This window comes from Aplysia californica, unplaced genomic scaffold (genome assembly GCF_000002075.1).
Source record: "Aplysia californica isolate F4 #8 unplaced genomic scaffold, AplCal3.0 scaffold00037, whole genome shotgun sequence".
NCBI lineage: Eukaryota > Metazoa > Mollusca > Gastropoda > Aplysiida > Aplysiidae > Aplysia > Aplysia californica.
In genome coordinates, this window is record NW_004797307.1 from 155,433 (window position 1) to 174,143 (window position 18,711).

Consider the following 18,711-nt stretch of genomic DNA (forward strand, 5'->3'; position numbering starts at 1 on the left):
ATCTCACAGTCTTGAAAAAAATTAGGCTCCATATATTTGTTATAGTGATTGTGCTCTGTTAATGTGGAGATGTTTAGTGCTCTTGGTACTTTTTTTTATTGTCTGTCAAACATGGGGTTGCAGCCAATGACTGACTTTAACAAATTTGATCAAATTTTAAACAACTACAATTTTCTTAACAATTGATGGAGAGGTTAAAGAATGGTACCAAAATGCTCAGTGGATATAGGCCTTTCAAATGGAACAGATAAATTCGGCATACAGCTAGTCTGAAAATTTAGTTTCTGGTACCTACTCTGTCTTACTTTTTATACATTAACGAGCCTTTGTCCCTGCTATAACCGATTGGGCTCCGTTGAGGCCGTTATTGCAGATAACTTGTAATAGAGACAAAGAGTAGGAAAAAACGGGGATTAAAAAAATCCGTTATTATATATGGTTTCCACTGTATATAATATAGCACATGCCACCACATATTACCAATTCCATGCCCAGATCTGCACAGTATCCCATGTGCACACATGTTGTTGCTGTCGCAAGCAAAATCCACTCATCATGTCCAAATTTCAAGAATTTTCGGTTTTTATGCACTCTTGAAACTCTTCAAAGATGCACATTTCAACATCAAAATGCAGTTTTAATTTACGGTCAAGGCTTACAATTTTCTTGCTTTTCGCAAAATTCCTGATAGAACGACACCAAAACTAGTTTTTAGTCTCTGATGTAAAAAGTGCCCAAAAGGAATTTCATTGGATAGCTCATGACACCAACCATAATATGGTCCACCCAAGTTGCTTCAATTCCAGTACATGTAGGCTACAACGAAGTAACCCTTTGTAAAGACGAAATTACACCAAATGGCAGCTACCTGCCTCTAAACAAATGTTTGTGTTCCACTTCTTCAAGACCTCAGAAGTAGCAATTTTTGCTTTTTTAAAATTTGACAAGTGATTTACATCGCTCGCAAAACTGCACAAGACATTTAACATTTTTCAGGTTCAGTTGGTAGGAAATTTTGAATGATGCCCAGGTGGCAGCCGAAGCCTACTATATTCATTTTAAGACCACCAAGGGATCTTTAATGTGCACAACTTGCACACAGGACCTCCAAGATTTTTCGCCCTTATCCGAGAAGGCTAGGTGTTAGATCTTACCTACCGTAAGATTAGGGGTGTGGATGAAAGACCTGTGACTAGCAGTAGAAAAGCTGCAGAAAGAGTCAGGAGCCCAGAGGAGAGGGGGGGGGCGCGCCGCCAGAAAGTGGATATGAAAGCAGACGACAGAACATCATGGTTAGAGAGCAGGAAAGGATGTGAAAGAAGAAACACCCCCCGGATTCAAACCTGGGACCTACCTATTGATGAATGAGAGGCAAATGCCCTAACCTCCAGACCACGAGAGCCCCAGATGTAGCTGGACTCAGTTCATCATGGTGCAACTTATTTCACAGGCATTTTACATTCCCTTCAACTGCAACACAATTTCAGTTAGGAGACAGGCTCTGACCCCACCTGTCAGGGCCAACAGGTCCTGAGAGCAATGTAACTACACAGCACAAAGACCAAGATAATAAAAATCTTCCCCATACGGGACTTTAACTCCAGTCTTCTGTGTGTGACAACAAAACATGTAACCACTACACCACAGACGCCGATCAGATTTTTTTTGCTCATTAGGCCTACATGAAGTCAGATGACATTGAGCCATGATATTACATTTACACAAGTCAGGTTGTGTACATTAAGCTCACAAATGTGAAGTGATAGTCAATTTAGTTACAGGTCTTTCATAGGAATAGGATTGGACCTATCAGTAATCAATTCAACACTTGATCAGTTACAGGTCTACTCCATCACATGATCAGAAGACCCACAGTATTTTTTCAGACTATCATGTGTTACAACAGCTTCAAAATGAGAATAACACTTTTATCATTACATCAAACTATGATATGACACACAACAGAGGAAGGGACACAAACTCATGACACTGTCAAAAACAAAAAACAAATTCAAAACATTCGTGGACCATACCAAATTTTATTGGTAACTAAATTTATATATCCGTGACCACGGTAGTCTTTTCAGAGACGTAGATACCATCCAAGAACTTTCTGATATCCTTCTTCTTGACGGATGTGGACTGCTGAATGAGGGCAGCTGGAAAAGAGGGGGGAAAAAAGTAAATTATACTTCATGTCTTGTAAGCTCTGAGATTACCCCCTCCCATTTCACCAACCAAATGCAAGCAGAACCCCTATCGACTCACAAGCGATGAAACTGAAGGAGAAGAGGGGGGGTGGCCCCCTGAAAAAGGGACCATCAAACGGCCGGTAACCTCTTTGTCGCGAAGAGCTATGATCGTGGCTTCCCGGTACAGTGGTAGAGGGCCAAGAGCAACTATCGTGGCTTTGGAAAGTAGGATCAAAAGCACGTTTGGAATTCCTCGGGTGCGATTATCTGGCATGGTCTGCTGGTCGTTTTTGACTGCTCAACCGATTGTGTTTCATCGGCGTTTACACTACTTTTGGTTTAAAAGCTTATGAAAAGAGATACATTATGATCTTTGAACCGCAAGCTTTTATTTTCAAATCTAATGAAAAACAAAGAAATAAAGTGATTTCTTTACAAGAAGTTGTGCAAAAGTCCATAAATATATTCCATCACTGTGTGGAATACTCTTACTTCACTGCAGGTAGATGAAACTTCATAATTACATACGTTTTTTTTTTTTAAATGGACAATTTCCATCAGTAGAAACGAGGCATTGACCAGTAGGCCCTGATCAGCAGGAAAGCCTGTTCTTTATTGGAAAAATGTTGAAGTGAAGGCCAGTAAAATGAACCCTTGCCTAGGCAGTTCAGTGAACGAGATCGGCTCGCGGCGAAATCGGCTCATCGCCGCCCGTAGAAAACTGTGAGCGGCGGATCGCGTCGGCGATTTGGTGACCTCAGAAAATCACGAATTTGTTTCGATAAATAGTAATAAACCACTACTTCCGATACATGTTTTTGTAGATTTTTAAATCATCTACAAAATGGCGTCTTCCTTTGGCAGATCCGACTAGTAGAGCCAGAGATATTTTGATTTGAATTTAAGCCAAGTTTCAACGTTTGATATCTTGTTCCCCACTTGCCTGGCAGTTTTGTAACTTTTCTGGCAGTTAGACATATTCTTTATCTTTAAAATAAGCCTAGAATGGATGTAGTTAGCCCTGTCTAATGGCGACTAGAGCCAGCGCACTTGATAGCGAAAGTTGTTTTTCTTAGGCAGCATCGGCGTGCCGGGGCGGGGCAATGAGTCGCTTTAGCACAATCCAGATAACATGTTAGTGCACCTCTTCGGCAAAGCCAAATGTTATGAACCGCTTCAGCAAATGGATCAGAACCACTTCGACAAATGGGTTAGCATTACTTCAACACTAATGTGTGCACCCACTTCGGCAAACAGGTCAGGAAAGAGAGTTAAGAGTCTGAATTCGGATGTTTCATTGAGAATTATCCGGTTATCCGGATATGATATCCGGATTTTGCCCACCTTTAGTTCTGGGTCTTTGCCGCATCGCACTTTTCGCCTTCCTAGTAATCTTCGTCCTAGTTGTTTGGGTTTTTTCTTCTATTTAATATTTTCAGTTTTTACAGAACAGGAGATCATTGGACCCATGGTATATCTGTTCACAGATATTGTTTAACACTTGTTTTCTTTTGCCAAGGTCTGTGCACAGTGATTTTGACTTTGAGAAGATTATTTTTATTATAGTATAGATTCTAGATTTTCTAGAGACAATTTTAAAATTTTTTGATTCTGTTGGCCCACAGTTGCACACATTATTATGTATCATGTATATTGTGCAGTTAGCTCTTACTAATGTATGTATGTAGTATAGGGTTTTACGGTGCTCGCAACTGCTAAGGTCATATGAGCGCGCGAAACACAAGTTGTTTACTTTCGCAAAAGTTCACTCCACGACTGGTCAACTAATTGACTTTAAAATGCTAAAATGTTAAAATTTAGTGTAAATACATTTGTGATTTAAAACAACTCTTATAGGTTAAAAAAAAAAAATTTTTAATAGTACGTTTTCATTTTTCATTTTACAACTTGCCATAAAGGCCAATGGCCTTTATAAAATTCAAAATTCTGCTGGGAACAACGACGGAAAAAATATCTTGCAATTTCTTGCATTTATAATACTTCCTTCGGATCTCTCCTAAGTCTAGACATTCTGTTAAGATGAGTCAAATGGTAAAATCTGTGTCGCATACGACACAGAACGGCTTCTCATCTCCCTGTAGGAGGTATTTGTGGGTCAGGGCCGTGTGTCCGATGCGCAATCAAGTAAAAATGACTTCGTCTCTTCTGGAGAGGTCCGAAGGATTTCGCTGTTCTAGTTTGGGTTTAATTTCAAATAAAGCTCTTACTAAAGTCTTACATTCTTAGTTTTAGTCTTTGATTTTATATGCTAGTTTTTTCTAAAGTTTTGTAGGCCCAAGTCTCTGTATTATCATTTATAGTCTTCGTCACTCGTAGTTGATTTATCTTTAGTAAAACTCTTTCCCTTTTTCCTCAAACTGTTCATCACTACTAGTTTTATGTTCACACAACTGTCTGGTCACAATGAAAATTACTTGGAATAGCATCTACGATCTAGTAGGCCTCTTACGTGATTTTCAATCGACTATTTTTTTCGTGCTTGATTTTTACCTCAATTTGTTCTTTTCTCCTTTTCTAGTGCAGTTTGAAATTTTGTTATCCTCTTCTTATATTCTCTTTTAAAAATGTGTTGAATAAGACGATGATACATGATAAGTGCACTTCAGACTATTCCTTGTTGAAATATCGCTTATTTTCAAATTCATCCTTTATGGGAAACATGAAAATTGACCCCGCTCTTTATCTACATACCATGTTAAAGAGATTTATGACACAAAACTGTTTCTGTTTCTTTCATATGAAAGTACACATAATAACCTTTGATTTGATGCAAAAACAGGAAGATATCTTTACAGGTTGCGAAGTTATGTACATTTTTGTCCTCCTTTAGCCACAAAATGCAGTGCAAAAAAGGACTAGATTTTGAGCGAAAAATAAAGTAGAAAAAATCCCATAACTTTTCAACCAATACAGATATTGACAAAATTCAAAAAGCATTGTGATCAGTGTGGCAGGACCTTTCCTTTGAGCCTATTTTCATTAAAACCTAACAACTTTGAATTTTTCACTGAACTGCCTGAACACAATAACTAAAAGAGCAAGTAACAAGACAAGCAGATGGAGAAAGAAAAATAGACCCCAAGACAAAATCTGTCAGCTTTTCCAAGGATTTGGTTCTACAACTACTGCAGACGTCGCAGCAGCCACCAGCAGAACTCAATACCCTTGTGCAAAGAGGAAACATTCCAAAACTCTCAAGCTGATTATCAAAACATGTACCTGATCTTGAAACAAGCTCCAGGTCATTTCCCTCCAGGACAAACTCGTCCTTGCTGCCAGATGGCTTGAAGGTAACACCGTCCAACATGTTCACATGGCGAGCGAACTTCTCTCCCAAGAAGTTTCTGATCTCCACGCTGGTGTTGTTGTTGCTGATAGCCACGTTAATGGGGAAATGAGCATACACAGCTCTCATCTTGTAAAGGAATCCCTGAAGAAGGAAAATTGGTATTTACATTAAACGTATTCAATTATTTGATCAAGAAACGGGTAAATATGTTTTACAACACTACAAAAAATAAATGAGTCAGTAACAAATCACATTCCTATTTTTTCTTAAACGTATATGTTTTTACACACACCCCTCCCACCACTACAATTTAGATCATCTAGGAGGCAGGCTTCCGACCCTGACTGTCAGGGTCCACTTGGGCTGATAGGGATACAATATCTCAATCCAAGAAGAAAGACCGAAATATAATATCTCAACCCCAGCAGAAAGACCAAAATATTTGAAATCTGAACTTCTCCCGGCTCGGGTCTCGGGACTGAAATTCTTTCTGTTAAACAATGTTTAATGTTTATACATTATGTAAAATAGCAGGAATCTCGCTATACGGGATCCAGTAATAAATTCAAGGGAAACTGTAAAGCAGGCTTAATCTATGAGTTTGTTGTTCTGTTTATTTCCTTTTGCTATCTCCTCTGATGATGACTTTGTTTCAACATGACCTCTAGGTCTTACTTGGTCAAAACTCGAATCAGGTTTCTTTCTCTGGCGCTAGGTAGGCTAACTCGAAGAGAGGGCTCTAGGCTAACTCGCCCGCTGTGTTTTCCCCCATCCCACTACATCCTGTAGAGCATTCTGTTTGCTTGCGCACGTCACACATTCGCTCCATCCATCACATTGCTGTGACTTCTCCATCCCCGCATCGGAGAAGTGAGAGGCATGGTAGGCCTTGACAATCTAAACTACGCTTACGCTGGCCTATCACGCGATGCGTTCTGCTTGTCTGCGCATGCCACAACCTCCCTACTCAGTCACTCGGACCTTCATTGTTGACGCACATGGGCTCTCCCATTCTTTGTTTCGCAAGATCACCAACAAGTTTCTCAACTGGCGAGGTTTTGCACTATGTATAATTGGCCTATGCACTGTGCACAGCAGCAGCAATATTCCGCTATAACCGACTCGCATGTTTGTCTGATTGTGCTATAGCAGTATTTTATTTACAAAGGTAAAGAGGAGAGAAAAACGGGGTTTTAGAATAGTGTCTTTATAACAGACTTCTCGTTTTTTCCGGACTCCTTTTAAGTGGACTCCACTGTATAACTCGAATAGGTCGAACAGAGGAGACTCGAAATCACGCATCCGTCGAACTGTGCCTGCAATCCCATTTTTCCGTCATCTTTATCCTTGTAAGAAAATCACTCAAGCTCAACACAAACACGGAACAGTTGAACTAATTACGCCGCCGAAGAGGCCGAAAAACATGTCCTTTGAAGACAAAAAAAAATATGGAAAAAGACAGGCTCTGTAAAATACCACCTTGACCCCCAATCCACAAAAGTAGCTAGCTGCGCTACTTTTAGCAGGCTGCTAGACACACGTGCCTAGGCCCTAAGTCTAGTAGATGATTATTACAGTAACAAAAATAAAAAAAGAAGAAGAAAAAACCCACTGCAGCTGATATAAAACACAGACATAAAATAATTTGAATATGAATTTTTCTTTTAAATTAAAGAACAATCTTCTCTGTCCTTTTGGTAGGGTAGTGAAAACCAGGGTCCCCAGACTATGAAGCATTAATGTAGCTGCCAAATTTAATTTAGACCTGCATGTGAGCCTCAACCAGATTGTCTGAAAATTTTGCGCAAAAAAAGGCCTTTGTGGGTTCATAAGGAAGGACATCCGAGTAACGAGCGACCACCCCAACAAACACAATAAAGAAGAGACCTAACCCTAACCCTAAAAAGAACCTGCAACGGGCCTCATGTAAAAAGGCCAAAACAAGTCCTAAATATGAAAAAAAAAAATTTTAATTAAAAAACCACACTCCAAATCCAAAATCCAAAACAAACAAGGAGCATATAGATCTAGATCTAGATGGCTTACATCTACATTGTTATAGGGTTTGATACAATAACACAATAGAACTGGAATATGAATCCTCCATAGATCTAGATATCTAGATCTAAGAATCTATATATCTAGATCTAAGAATCTATATATCTAGATTTTTCTAGATCTAAATAAATAAATAGATTCTAGTTCACGTACCTGATGAAATGCTTATTTTTACCAATATTAATATTACAGCACAACCTATGATAGGGTTTGACACAATAGAATTGGAATATGAATCCTCCATTGGGGTCTATAATGATCTCTATATAAATCTAGATCTAAATTCTAGATCTAGATTCTATTAGAACAAGAGAGTCGGACTTGAATGAATCCACACGATCTGAACAATTGAATTAGTCAACAAACTAAATTCAAAATGGCCGCTCGAGCACGAAACTGAAAGTTGATAATTTAAGTTGTCGTCCTTTTTCGTATTCGCATTTCTACTTAGGTTCCGACAATTATGTCGGAAACGCCGACGTCGGCAGTCGGCACGAAAACGAAAGTGCCGACGAAGCCGACGGGAGAAAAATGGGTCGCTGGCAGTCGGCCAAGCCTCGCACTACGCACATTGACTGATACAGGCGGGCCTAGCGTTAGCATCGGCCGGTTCGCGGGTCGGGTCGCGATTGTCGGATTTCAGACGATTGTCGGCAAACATGCAGGTCTATTAATTATAAAACATTTCAGCGATACAAAAATCGACTTCTTCCTTACTCAGAACCACAAAAATGAGGTTAGCAGACCTGCCACTCTGTGAAATCTAAAAATCAGGACTTTTGAATTAAAAAATCAGGATCTAGTGAAAAAAATCAGGATCAACGGCAAATCAGTCATAAGGGGCACTGGGGAAGAGGGGGTGGTGGTCCTGGTTCCCTTGTAGGAGGCAAGTATGCAAGACAAAGCTTTTTGAAAACTCAAAGACTGCTTAAAGTACTCGAATCTGAGTTGGATAGACTGGGGGAGCGCAAGGTGCACTAAAGCTGAAACTCTTGTAGTCTTGAAAATTGCTGACACATAACTCTAATCATCCAGCAAAAAGTCCACGTTTTCATACAGTGACAACCTTTGACTTCCATCGCATTTATACACTCAAGGCACCCCCCCCCCCAGAAAAAAGATCGCGTCAAGGTTGTTCATTTCTTTTATTTTCTTATTCCTTTCTCCTCAATTAGTACTTGCATCACGGCACGCACTTTAAGCCCAAGTGTAAAGAAAAAATACCCGCACCCCCTCCCCTCGGTCGTCCCACATTGTAAGTCCCGAAAAACGTCTCGACCAATGCGAATGAATTTTGTTGACCCCGACACACGTGCTACTCACACACACGAGGTCATGTCACGTGATGCGAATGAGCGTTTGAAAGTTCCACTGACGTCTTGATAATGGGCCCGAAGAATAGATTATTCTTAGGCCCATGTCATAATTGTTACAGTAATCAGGACACCATCGGAGAATTTTGGGTTATAAAAGCGAAAGTAGATCTTGAGCGTACCCAAGTCGGCATTCAAAATCGATTTGCGTCGATTTTAGTTGAAATAACGTGCGTGAGTCGACCACTAGATTCGGCATAGATGTTTTAGAAAGTAGCGTTCCAAGTTCCTGCTGATAACAAGTCCAATCAGTGCTTCCAAGCAAAATAGATTGCAGAACTTTTTCTATTTTTTTTCTAAGAATCGGACGCAACAACAAAAAATCAGGATACTGGCGATCGAAATCGGGAAAACCGGGATGTTTGAGATTTGTGGAAAAAAAATCAGGATATCCCGATTAAATCAGGATGAGTGGCAGGTTGGGTTAGTGCTTTGATAAGAAATCTATCACATACAATGGCAAATGATCATAAATGTTAACCCCCCCCCCCCCAATACAAACATAAGTCTCAGCAATGTCTTTTGTAAAAGGCAGTTAAATAATCAAATGAATGTACATACCAGAGTGACTCCCTTGATCATGTTCTCCACATGAGAGCACACGGTCCTGACAGCTGCCAGCTCTTTGTGCTTGCCAAACCATTTCTCCACCTGAAGAAAGCACAAGTGAAAACACATTGATACAGAACTGCCAACTTCTCCATGACTAAAAATAGGAAGTTTTCCTCAAAACTCTATCAAAAGTGGCAGTTTTGAAAAAAAATAAATCAAGAGTTCCATAAAAACACCCTAGTAGATTTAACTCATTGCCGACAGCCTACGAGAATACTTGTATCTAGGCAGCCACCTGACTACGAGAAAATCTAAATCCATCTCTCTCTTTCAAACTTGCCCCAGTCCACCAGTCTTCTATTTGCTACAGATCAAACATAAAGCCCCTAACTCTCGTCCTGCGGGGGCCGGGTTTATGTCGCCCGATAAGCCCTATTTAATTTTGGCACATCGCGTCGTGCCGAACATCATCTCCCGTTCAATTCGTCGGATCCCCATTCACGCAGGTCAAGTGTGTGTGCGTCAGTATGCTTGAGTTTGTGTACGTACGTCTCATTTAAAACGCGCCAGGTTGGTAGCTCCAGATGTTTGTCCAATGAAACTATTTTAGACATGACGAGCTCGAAAGGATAGTCAGGAAACTAGAATTCCATTTTTCAATACAAAATCTTTCAAATGAGCTTGATTTTTTACGAAATGATACTACCTGATAAAAAATAGGCTTGTTTGATAATATTGAATACCATTGTGCAGGTACAAAGAGCAATTTGATTGCAAAACATTCGGGAATTTACCTATATTATCCACTTTCGAACCACAGATCATTCATAACAAGAGCGTCAAGAAAGGTTATTTGAATGGGCGTAACTACTCGTAATGTCTTTCTAGCTTGTGACAGGAGGTTATCCATGTGTTTGTAACACTTTATAAATAGAAAGCTATGAAAGATAGTGTTATTTTCATCATCGATTAACACGCTCCTACGGTATTCATGGCGAAAACATGTTTCCCAACGCGTGTGCTGTACACCAACAGTATACACTGAGTGACCCTGGCGGCCTGCCCGGAACGCCCGACGTAATCCGTCGCTGATAAGATTTGCATCTCAGGACAGATGCAGGACAAGAGTTAAAACTATCACAAAATTATTTTCAAGAAAGTTTCAAACCTAACTGCAAAATATCAAATACAGTGGAATCCTGTTATAACGAGAGGGAGGGGACCGGTGCGAAATGTCCGTCATAGCAGAATTCTCGTTACAAGGGCTTCAATAATAAATTCAAGGGGAATAGTAAAGTAGGCCTAATCTATGAGTTTGGTGTTCTGTTTATTCCTTTTTGTATTTCCCCTGATGATGATTTGTTCAACATGATCTCAATGTCTTACTTGATCAAAAATCAAATCAGGTTTCTTTCTCAAGCACTAGCAATGTTGACGAATCGACCTAGGCGATCAGAAAGAAGGGGTTCTGGCTTTAGGCTGACTCGCCCGCTGTGTTGTCCCCCACCCCACCATAAACTGTGGCGCGTTGCTTCTAGTTGCGAACATCACACATTCACTCCATCCATCTATCACAGCATTGTGACCTCTCCATGCCCCCCTGTTTTTACACCTATAATTTGATATTTTACAGTTAGATTTGAAATTGTCTTTAAAATAATTGATTTGCGACAGTTTTAGTGGCTTTATGTGTGATCTGCAGCAAACAGTACAGCAGTTTGACCCCTGAAACAGTGCATCTGTGTGCGGGAGTGAAAGTAAAAATTTACCAAAAAATGTACTGCTGACCAACATGCAATGAATGCATGGGACTGGGACATAGCGGTATAATGTCCGATTGCAGGAAATGCGCAATTTGGCAGGTTTCTATAACGTTAACTTGCTGCCAAGAGAATTACCGTAAATATCCGCACCTTATACAAGACGATACGAAGGCGAGTACGGAATTTCGGCAGTCCTGCACTGCCGCAGTTTTTTTTAAAGGAGGGAGTAGATAATGATGGAGGGACAAGTACGGAACTGGCAGAAAGTACGGACTTTGTAAAAATACGGAAGAGTGGAAGCACTGACAAATAAATGTAATTTAGAACACTCAAGACATTAGACTATGAAAAGTTACCAGTGCCAATATATATACATATTATAAGTTTAAACATTATATAATGTTTAACTTTTAAAAAAAAAAACGAAAGTCCAGTTTTCGTTTTACACAAAATTCCACAAACCTTCAGAACTTTGGTCTGGGGCATTGAAATGTCAACAGGCAAGTGACGGAACTTGCGAACCAAAGTTCCACGTGGTCCCTTCACTGTGATAGCCCTGGACTTGACAGTGACGGACACTTAAAGAAAAGAACAAATAATCACATGATAATGATGTGTTCTGCAAGACAGCCACTCTTTTGTACCTCTAATTCTACTAAAACGAAGTGAGGTGGGAACAATTTTTTTTGGCAACATTTAGGTAGGCCTACAAAATTACTAAGCGAGAATTCTACAGTCTAGTAGATTTAAGATCTATCCAAATCTAGTTTTATAAGATGTATTACAGGCAGAAGGCCAACCTCTAAACCTGGGGTACGAATTAGACTTAGACATATTTCCACTGGCATTTATAACTAAGTCTCTCTTCTCTCTTGCCCTTTTTAACTCCCAGTGGAGCACAGTCCATCAACAAAATTACTCCAGCGAAGCCTGTCCTGAGCATCCTTTTCTATCTGTTTCCATGATGTCCCCGCTTTTTCAATTTCCACTGATACCGCTCGCCTCCATGTCATCTTAGATCTTCCCTTCTTACGCTTTCCTTGTGGGTTCCATGTTAAGGCCTGCCTGATGATGCTTGTCCGGGGTCTCCTCAGGGTGTGTCCAATCCATTTCCATTTCTTCACCTGAATATCTTCCTTTACTGGCCTTTGGCTTGTTCTCTCCCACAGATGAGCATTCGTGACTCGATCGTACCACTTGATCCCCACTATCCTTCGTAGGCATCCATTTACGAAGCTCTGCAGTTTCCTTGCTGCTGATGCTGTGAGCCTCCATGTCTCTAAACCATACAGTAGAACAGTCTTCACGTTTGTTTTGAAGATCCTCAGTTTGGTGTTCAATCCCAGTTCCTTAGACATCCATATATTCCTGAGAATGATGAATGCTGCTCTTGCCTTTTGGATTCTGACCTTGATGTCTTCGTCTGTTCCCCCTGCCTTGTTGATGACACTTCCCAGGTAGGTGAAGGATTCAACATCCGCCAATGGTGCCCCTTGCAGTGTGATAGGAACGTCGGCTGCATTCATTTGTAGAACTTTCGTTTTATCCGTGTGAATATGGAGTCCAACACTACCGGAGAAGGTCCTGAGGTGATCTGTTTTCTGTTGCATCTGGGCTCGACTGTGGGAAAGGAAGTGCCAAGTCGTCGGCAAAGTCCAAGTCTTCCAGCTGACTGGAAAGGGTCCACTGTATGCCACTGCGTTGTCCCGATTTGTCTGTTTCATTATCCAATCCACTGCTAATAAAAAGAGAAAAGGCGATAGCAGGCATCCCTGTCTCACTCCTGTATTCACTTCAAACGAGTCTGTTCGCTGCCCTCCAAGTAAGACCCTGCAACTCATTCCCTCATACATCTTCTTGATCAATCTCACGAACTTGTCAGGTATTCCGTAGTGGCGCATGAGCTTCCATATTGAGTCCCTATCTAGGCTGCCAAAAGCTTTCTCGTAGTCAACAAAGTTAATGTACAGGGAAGAGTTCCACTCGGTGGACTGCTCCACTATTATCCTCAAAGTTGCAATCTGATCTGTACATGATCTCTTTTTACGAAATCCTGCCTGCTCCTCTCTTAATTTTGCATCCACGGCTTCCTTCAGTCTTTCCAGTATGGTACGACTTAAAATCTTCCCCGGAATGGAAAGGAGCATGATTCCTCTGTAGTTTTTACACTCATGCAGGTCTCCTTTCTTGGGTAGTTTCACGAGCAATCCCTCTCTCCAATCCTGTGGAAATTCTTCGCTGTCCCATATCTTGCCAATAATTCCATGGAGAATCCCTGCCGCAGTGTCGATATCCACCTTGAGAACTTCTGGGGGAATTCCATCTGGGCCGGCTGCCTTGCCTTCTTTCTGGTGTCTTATCGCCTCCTTGATCTCCTCTAAGCTAGGCTTTTCTTCACTTACCCCCAGATCAATCTCTGCTGGTGGAATGTCAAACTGTTTTTCTGGCCTTGGTCTGTTCAGCAGCTCTTTGAAATGCTCCTTCCAGCGTTCTTTCTGTTCGTCTGGATTTGTGAGAAGCTTTCCCTCTTTATCCTTCACTGGCACATCTGCGTTCTTGTATCTGCCTGCAAGTTTCTTGGTGGTTTCATACAGTCCTCTCATGTTTCCTGCCCCTGCTGCTTCCTCTGCCTCGCGCGCTAGGTCATTTACATAGGTTTTTTGGTCTTTCCGTAGGCTGACTTTTACCTCCTCCATTGCTTTGGTGTATTCTTCTTGGGCCTTTGCTTTGGCTGCTCTTGTCTTGCTCCTGTTTACCTGATCCTTTTTCTTTTTCCTTTCTTCTATCTTCCTCAAAGTGGTGACCGATATCCAAGGCTTGTGCTCACGTTTCCGTTTCCCCAGTACCTCTTGACACACCGTGGTCCAGCCTTCTTTTATTGCCTCCCATGTTTCTTCCACGCTGCTATCCTCGCCTAGTGTTTCCAACATTTGGAACCTGTTCTTAACTGTTACATTAAACTCCTCTCTTGATGATGGCTCTCTCAGAAATTCCACGTTGTACCGGTACCTATGATTATTGACAATTCCCTGTCTTCGCTTTAGTTTTAGTCGGATGGTTGAAATGAGCAAATGATGGTCCGAAGCTACGTCTGCACCCCTGTAAACACTAACATCCCTCATTGATCTCCTGAATTTTTTGTTGACACATATGTGGTCAATCTGGTTTTCAGTTTGTTGGTCTGGCGACACCCATGTTGATTTGTGTATCTGTTTATGTGGGAAAACAGTCCCTCCTATCATGAGCCCATTTGTTGCACATATTTCTGCAAATAGTTCTCCATTCTCGTTTCTTATAACTAAGTACTAGATCTATATCTAGTACGACTACAAATTTACGTTGAGTCTGGAAATATTGAGCACGTTGAAATAAGAGTGATAATGCTCACAGTAAAAACGTCACTTTTAGCTTTTGAATGTTTTCTGTCATATCAAATCAATCTCATTCAAAGCAAAGAAAAAGACCAAAAATATGATGAATATATGAAAGTAAAACTAAATCCTGCATATATTGCCTTCATTCCAATCAAAAGTTTGACTGAGAGATATAACAATTTTTTTATCACAAAACATTCTGGACTGGTATTATAACTCATCAAAAGCTTACCATTGTCCGGAACTTTGACCAACTGGAAAGAATTGATGGTCTTCATGCTGACGCCTGAAAACCAAAAAAAAAAGATAATAATAATGTGCAAGTCCTTGCCTTAAAATGAACACTAAATCAAACAGCGTGCCTGTCCTAGAGTTGGGTCACGTAAATCAATGCTCGCAAGTAACAAATGGTTTGCTGGTACCACTAGCAAACGAACGGACTGGTAACGAGCTGCCCGCTTGTCAGCGAGCGAGCTGTGGACAGAGAGACTCCATGCATTCAAGTGGGCAGGCGGACGGAGCGGCTCCTTCCATTACATTACTACTTACACTAACACCCCCTGCCCAACATTGTAGCTAGGTGTTCATAGTTCATGGCAGAAATTTCTGTAATCTTGTAGTTCCGTTCGTTAAAGTCCACGATCCATTTGTCTACATCCAGAAGTCTTGAAGACCAAATAGGCAACACAAAGTAGGGATGCAACCTCTGCAAAACATCAAATTATGGTAAAATTCAGGGGGGCATGACCCCCCCCTCTCCATATTTTAAGACTGCGGTTATTGGTACAATAGTGCGCACAACTAGTTATTAGTACAATTGTACCAATAATTTTTCTGTTAGTGCAAAATGCATTGGCTTTATTTTAACTAATGATTAATTTAAGCAACTGCAAAAGAAAGCCTTAATCTGCTATATCATTATCAGTGAATTATGGCAACAGACAAAAAATGTCAGTCTAAAAGGAAGGGGGGTGGGGGGTGTAATTATGCATAAACTTGCATTTTATTACAGTGTGTGTGCGCGCGCGCTTAGTGTTTGTCTAAAAAAAAAGAAAATGCTAATTTCAATAATGAAAAAAAAGTAAATTGAATACTGTATTATTTTACAATGACAGGGGGGAAGCAGACTTTTAAGCATGATTATATTAGTGTACTAAACCTTATATCTGTTTCATAAAACCAAGGAAAGGAATTCTGAATGTTTAAAGATGTAAAAACAGAATACATTTTTAAAACAGTGATTTAAATCACTGATTTTTATTTTAAAAATCAAGTTGATTAAAATAAAAAAATCAACCCAGCTCTGATTTCAATTATGAAAAAAAAAGTAAATTGAAACTGTATTATTTTACAGTGAAAGGGGGGAAAGCAGACATTTAAATTTAAGCATGAATTATATTAGTCTACTAAACCTTATATGTTTTATGAAACCAAGGAAAGGAATTCTGAATGTTGAATTATATGTAAAAACTGAAATATAATTTTTTTAAAATAATTTAAATCAACCCAACCCTGCTTACCCCTACCCTTCACAACCTCAATAAAGAAGAGGCCTAACCCTACTCCTTCTCACCCCCACCTCTAACCCTCAACAAACAAAACAAAAAAGAGACCTACTATTACCCCTACTCTTGCCTCCACCCCTAAAGCCTAAACAAACACAAAAAAGAGGAGACCTACCCCTACCCCAAACCCTAAAAAAAACACAATAAAGAAAAGACGTAACCCTATCCCCATCCCTGACCTTCATCAAACACAAGCCGACAAGGAAAGACCTATCCCCCAAGAAGCCCTACCCTGGGCCAGACCCTATCCCTACCCCTAACAACTCTTTATTTTTCTCAGTTTCATATTGGTCGCTCGTAGCGAAATTCCTCCTCCCTAATAATAATACAGTGGAGTCCTGAAATAACGAGAAGTCTGTTATAAAGACATTGTTCTAAAACCCTGTTTTTTTCCCTACTTTACCTTTGTAAATAAAATACTGCTATAGCGACATCAGACAAACACGCTAGTCGGTTACAACGGAATATTGCTGCTGCTGTGCACAGACCAATTAAACATGTATATATTTAAAAATAACTCGCCAGTTGAGAAAGTCGTTGGCGATCCCGAAACAAAGAATGGGAGAGCCCATGAGAACAAACAATGGAAGGCTAGAGAGAATAGTGGCATCGCGTGATACTGATAGGCCATCCCAGTCTAGATTATCTAGGCATACCGTGCCTCTCACTTCTCTGGGCAGGATGGAGAGGTCACAATGTTGGGATAGATGGGGTGAATGTGTGACGTGCGCAAGCAGACGCAACGCACCACAGGGTGTGGCGAGGTGGGGGACAACACAGCGGGTGAGTTAGCCTAGAGCCAGAGCCCCTTCTTTCTGTTCGCCAATGCCGAGCTGTCAACATTGCTACTAGTGCTAGAGAAAGAAACCCGATTCGATTTTTGATCAAGAAAGACCTAGAGATCATGATCAAGTCAAGTTGAACAAAATCATCATCAGGGGAAATACCAAAAGGAATAAACAGAACATTATAAACTCATAGATTAGGCCTACTTTACTATTTCCCTTGGATTTATTACTGGATCCATTATAGCGAGAATCCTGCTAAAATGGACATTTCGGCTCGGTCCCCTCCCTCTCGTTATAACAGGATTCCCCTGTACAATCATTTACAATGCATTTTGCTAGAATTAATCGCGGTGAGAATTTGGTTAGAAACTGAAGAAAACCTGGCAACTCAGCGCTCCTAAACAACGGAAGTAGAATAAGTCTGCGGGGTCATCAATTTTGTCATGAACAGATGGTACTTATACAGTGGCTTTCGGTCTCCCATTGAGTATTATAATCTAGATTTAATAGTGGTCGCTCGTTACGGCGGAAGTCCTCCCCTTTAGTGCTTCCTTCCAGTCTTACGCTAAGCCTCAGTTCACACCTCAACAATTACCTGGCAATTCAGTCTCTGGCGTTCAGCTTTGGACTTTCACGAACGAGACTACAAAATCACCCTGGGGGTAGATTCTAGAATCTAGATCTAGATCTAGTAGATTCGGTGCTTTTTCGGTAGTTCCCACCCCCCTTATTTGAGCCTGACCTAGATCTACATCTAGATCTAGACGTTTGATTCGCGGTGAGCTAAGATATCAAACCTAACAACTGCAAAATATTAAATTATGGTAAAATTCAGGGGGGCGATTCTAGAATCTAGACTAGATCTACTGACTTGTAACCCCCCTTGTTGGTCTAGCCTACTCTTGAGGCCAAAACCAGCGAATAATAATTTGTTGGGGGGTGGGACTAGATTCTAGTCTAGATCTAGATCTAGTCTAGTAGACTAAGACTAAGAGTCTAGATTTAGACGAGAAACGCCAAATTAGATCGGATGAGATAATGTTTATATGGAAACAATTATTTCCATTAGGCTATCGTCCAATTCAAAAGCACTCCCGGGAAGATTGAAGAATACCGGACCACTCGTACATTATTGCGCGAGAAAGTGGGGTTGGTGGGGCGGGTGGTTGGGGTGGAGGAGGGGGGAGAAGGGGTTCAGGGGGGGGTCTGCTGACAAAATTTTAATGAACAGATCTACCGGGTCCGAGATTCTCCATTGAGAGATATTAAAAACGGGAAAATTATGAATTCCTAAGGTTGAGACATAGGAAAAGTCAGTCTGCTGGTCCAGTATTCTTCAATCTTACCGCACTCCCTTTTGCCTTGTTCTTATTCTGTAGCCTATAGTCAAATATGCTGCTGTCGGTCAAGTCGGCACACAACTCACAACACCGTTTACTTTACTGATACGTGTTTCAGGTTCATGCACCGAGTACACCACAACAAACATGAAATTTCAGTACGTTCTGCAAAACATATCAACGAAATAGTAAATACAACAAATGTATATATAATGTATCCGATCTTAAGTCAATTCAAAAAGTGAATTTAGCTAACATACAGCCTGAGATGGCTTTAGATTTTGAATATGAAAACTCGATGCTACCTTCTTCTCTGAAAGCAATAGGGGAAAGGAAACAGGAAGTGTGAAAACTTTTGACTGTCTTGCGCAGTGAACGTAACCGGAAGTCAGAAAC

The 18,711-nt window shown here is 40.7% G+C and overlaps 1 protein-coding gene across 1 annotated transcript; it reads right to left on the bottom strand.

The window, feature by feature from the left end:
* Positions 1-2,019: 2,019 nt before the first annotated feature.
* On the bottom strand, positions 2,020-18,665 carry LOC101858543 (60S ribosomal protein L9). Its single transcript, XM_005091878.2, has 6 exons — positions 18,621-18,665; positions 14,855-14,908; positions 11,711-11,826; positions 9,495-9,584; positions 5,433-5,643; positions 2,020-2,159 (listed from the first exon to the last, which is right to left on the bottom strand). Exons 2-6 carry the CDS (start codon positions 14,898-14,900, stop codon positions 2,056-2,058), a joined length of 567 nt encoding a protein of 188 aa, XP_005091935.1. The 5' UTR covers positions 14,901-14,908; positions 18,621-18,665; the 3' UTR covers positions 2,020-2,055.
* Between the last annotated feature and the right edge of the window lie 46 nt (positions 18,666-18,711).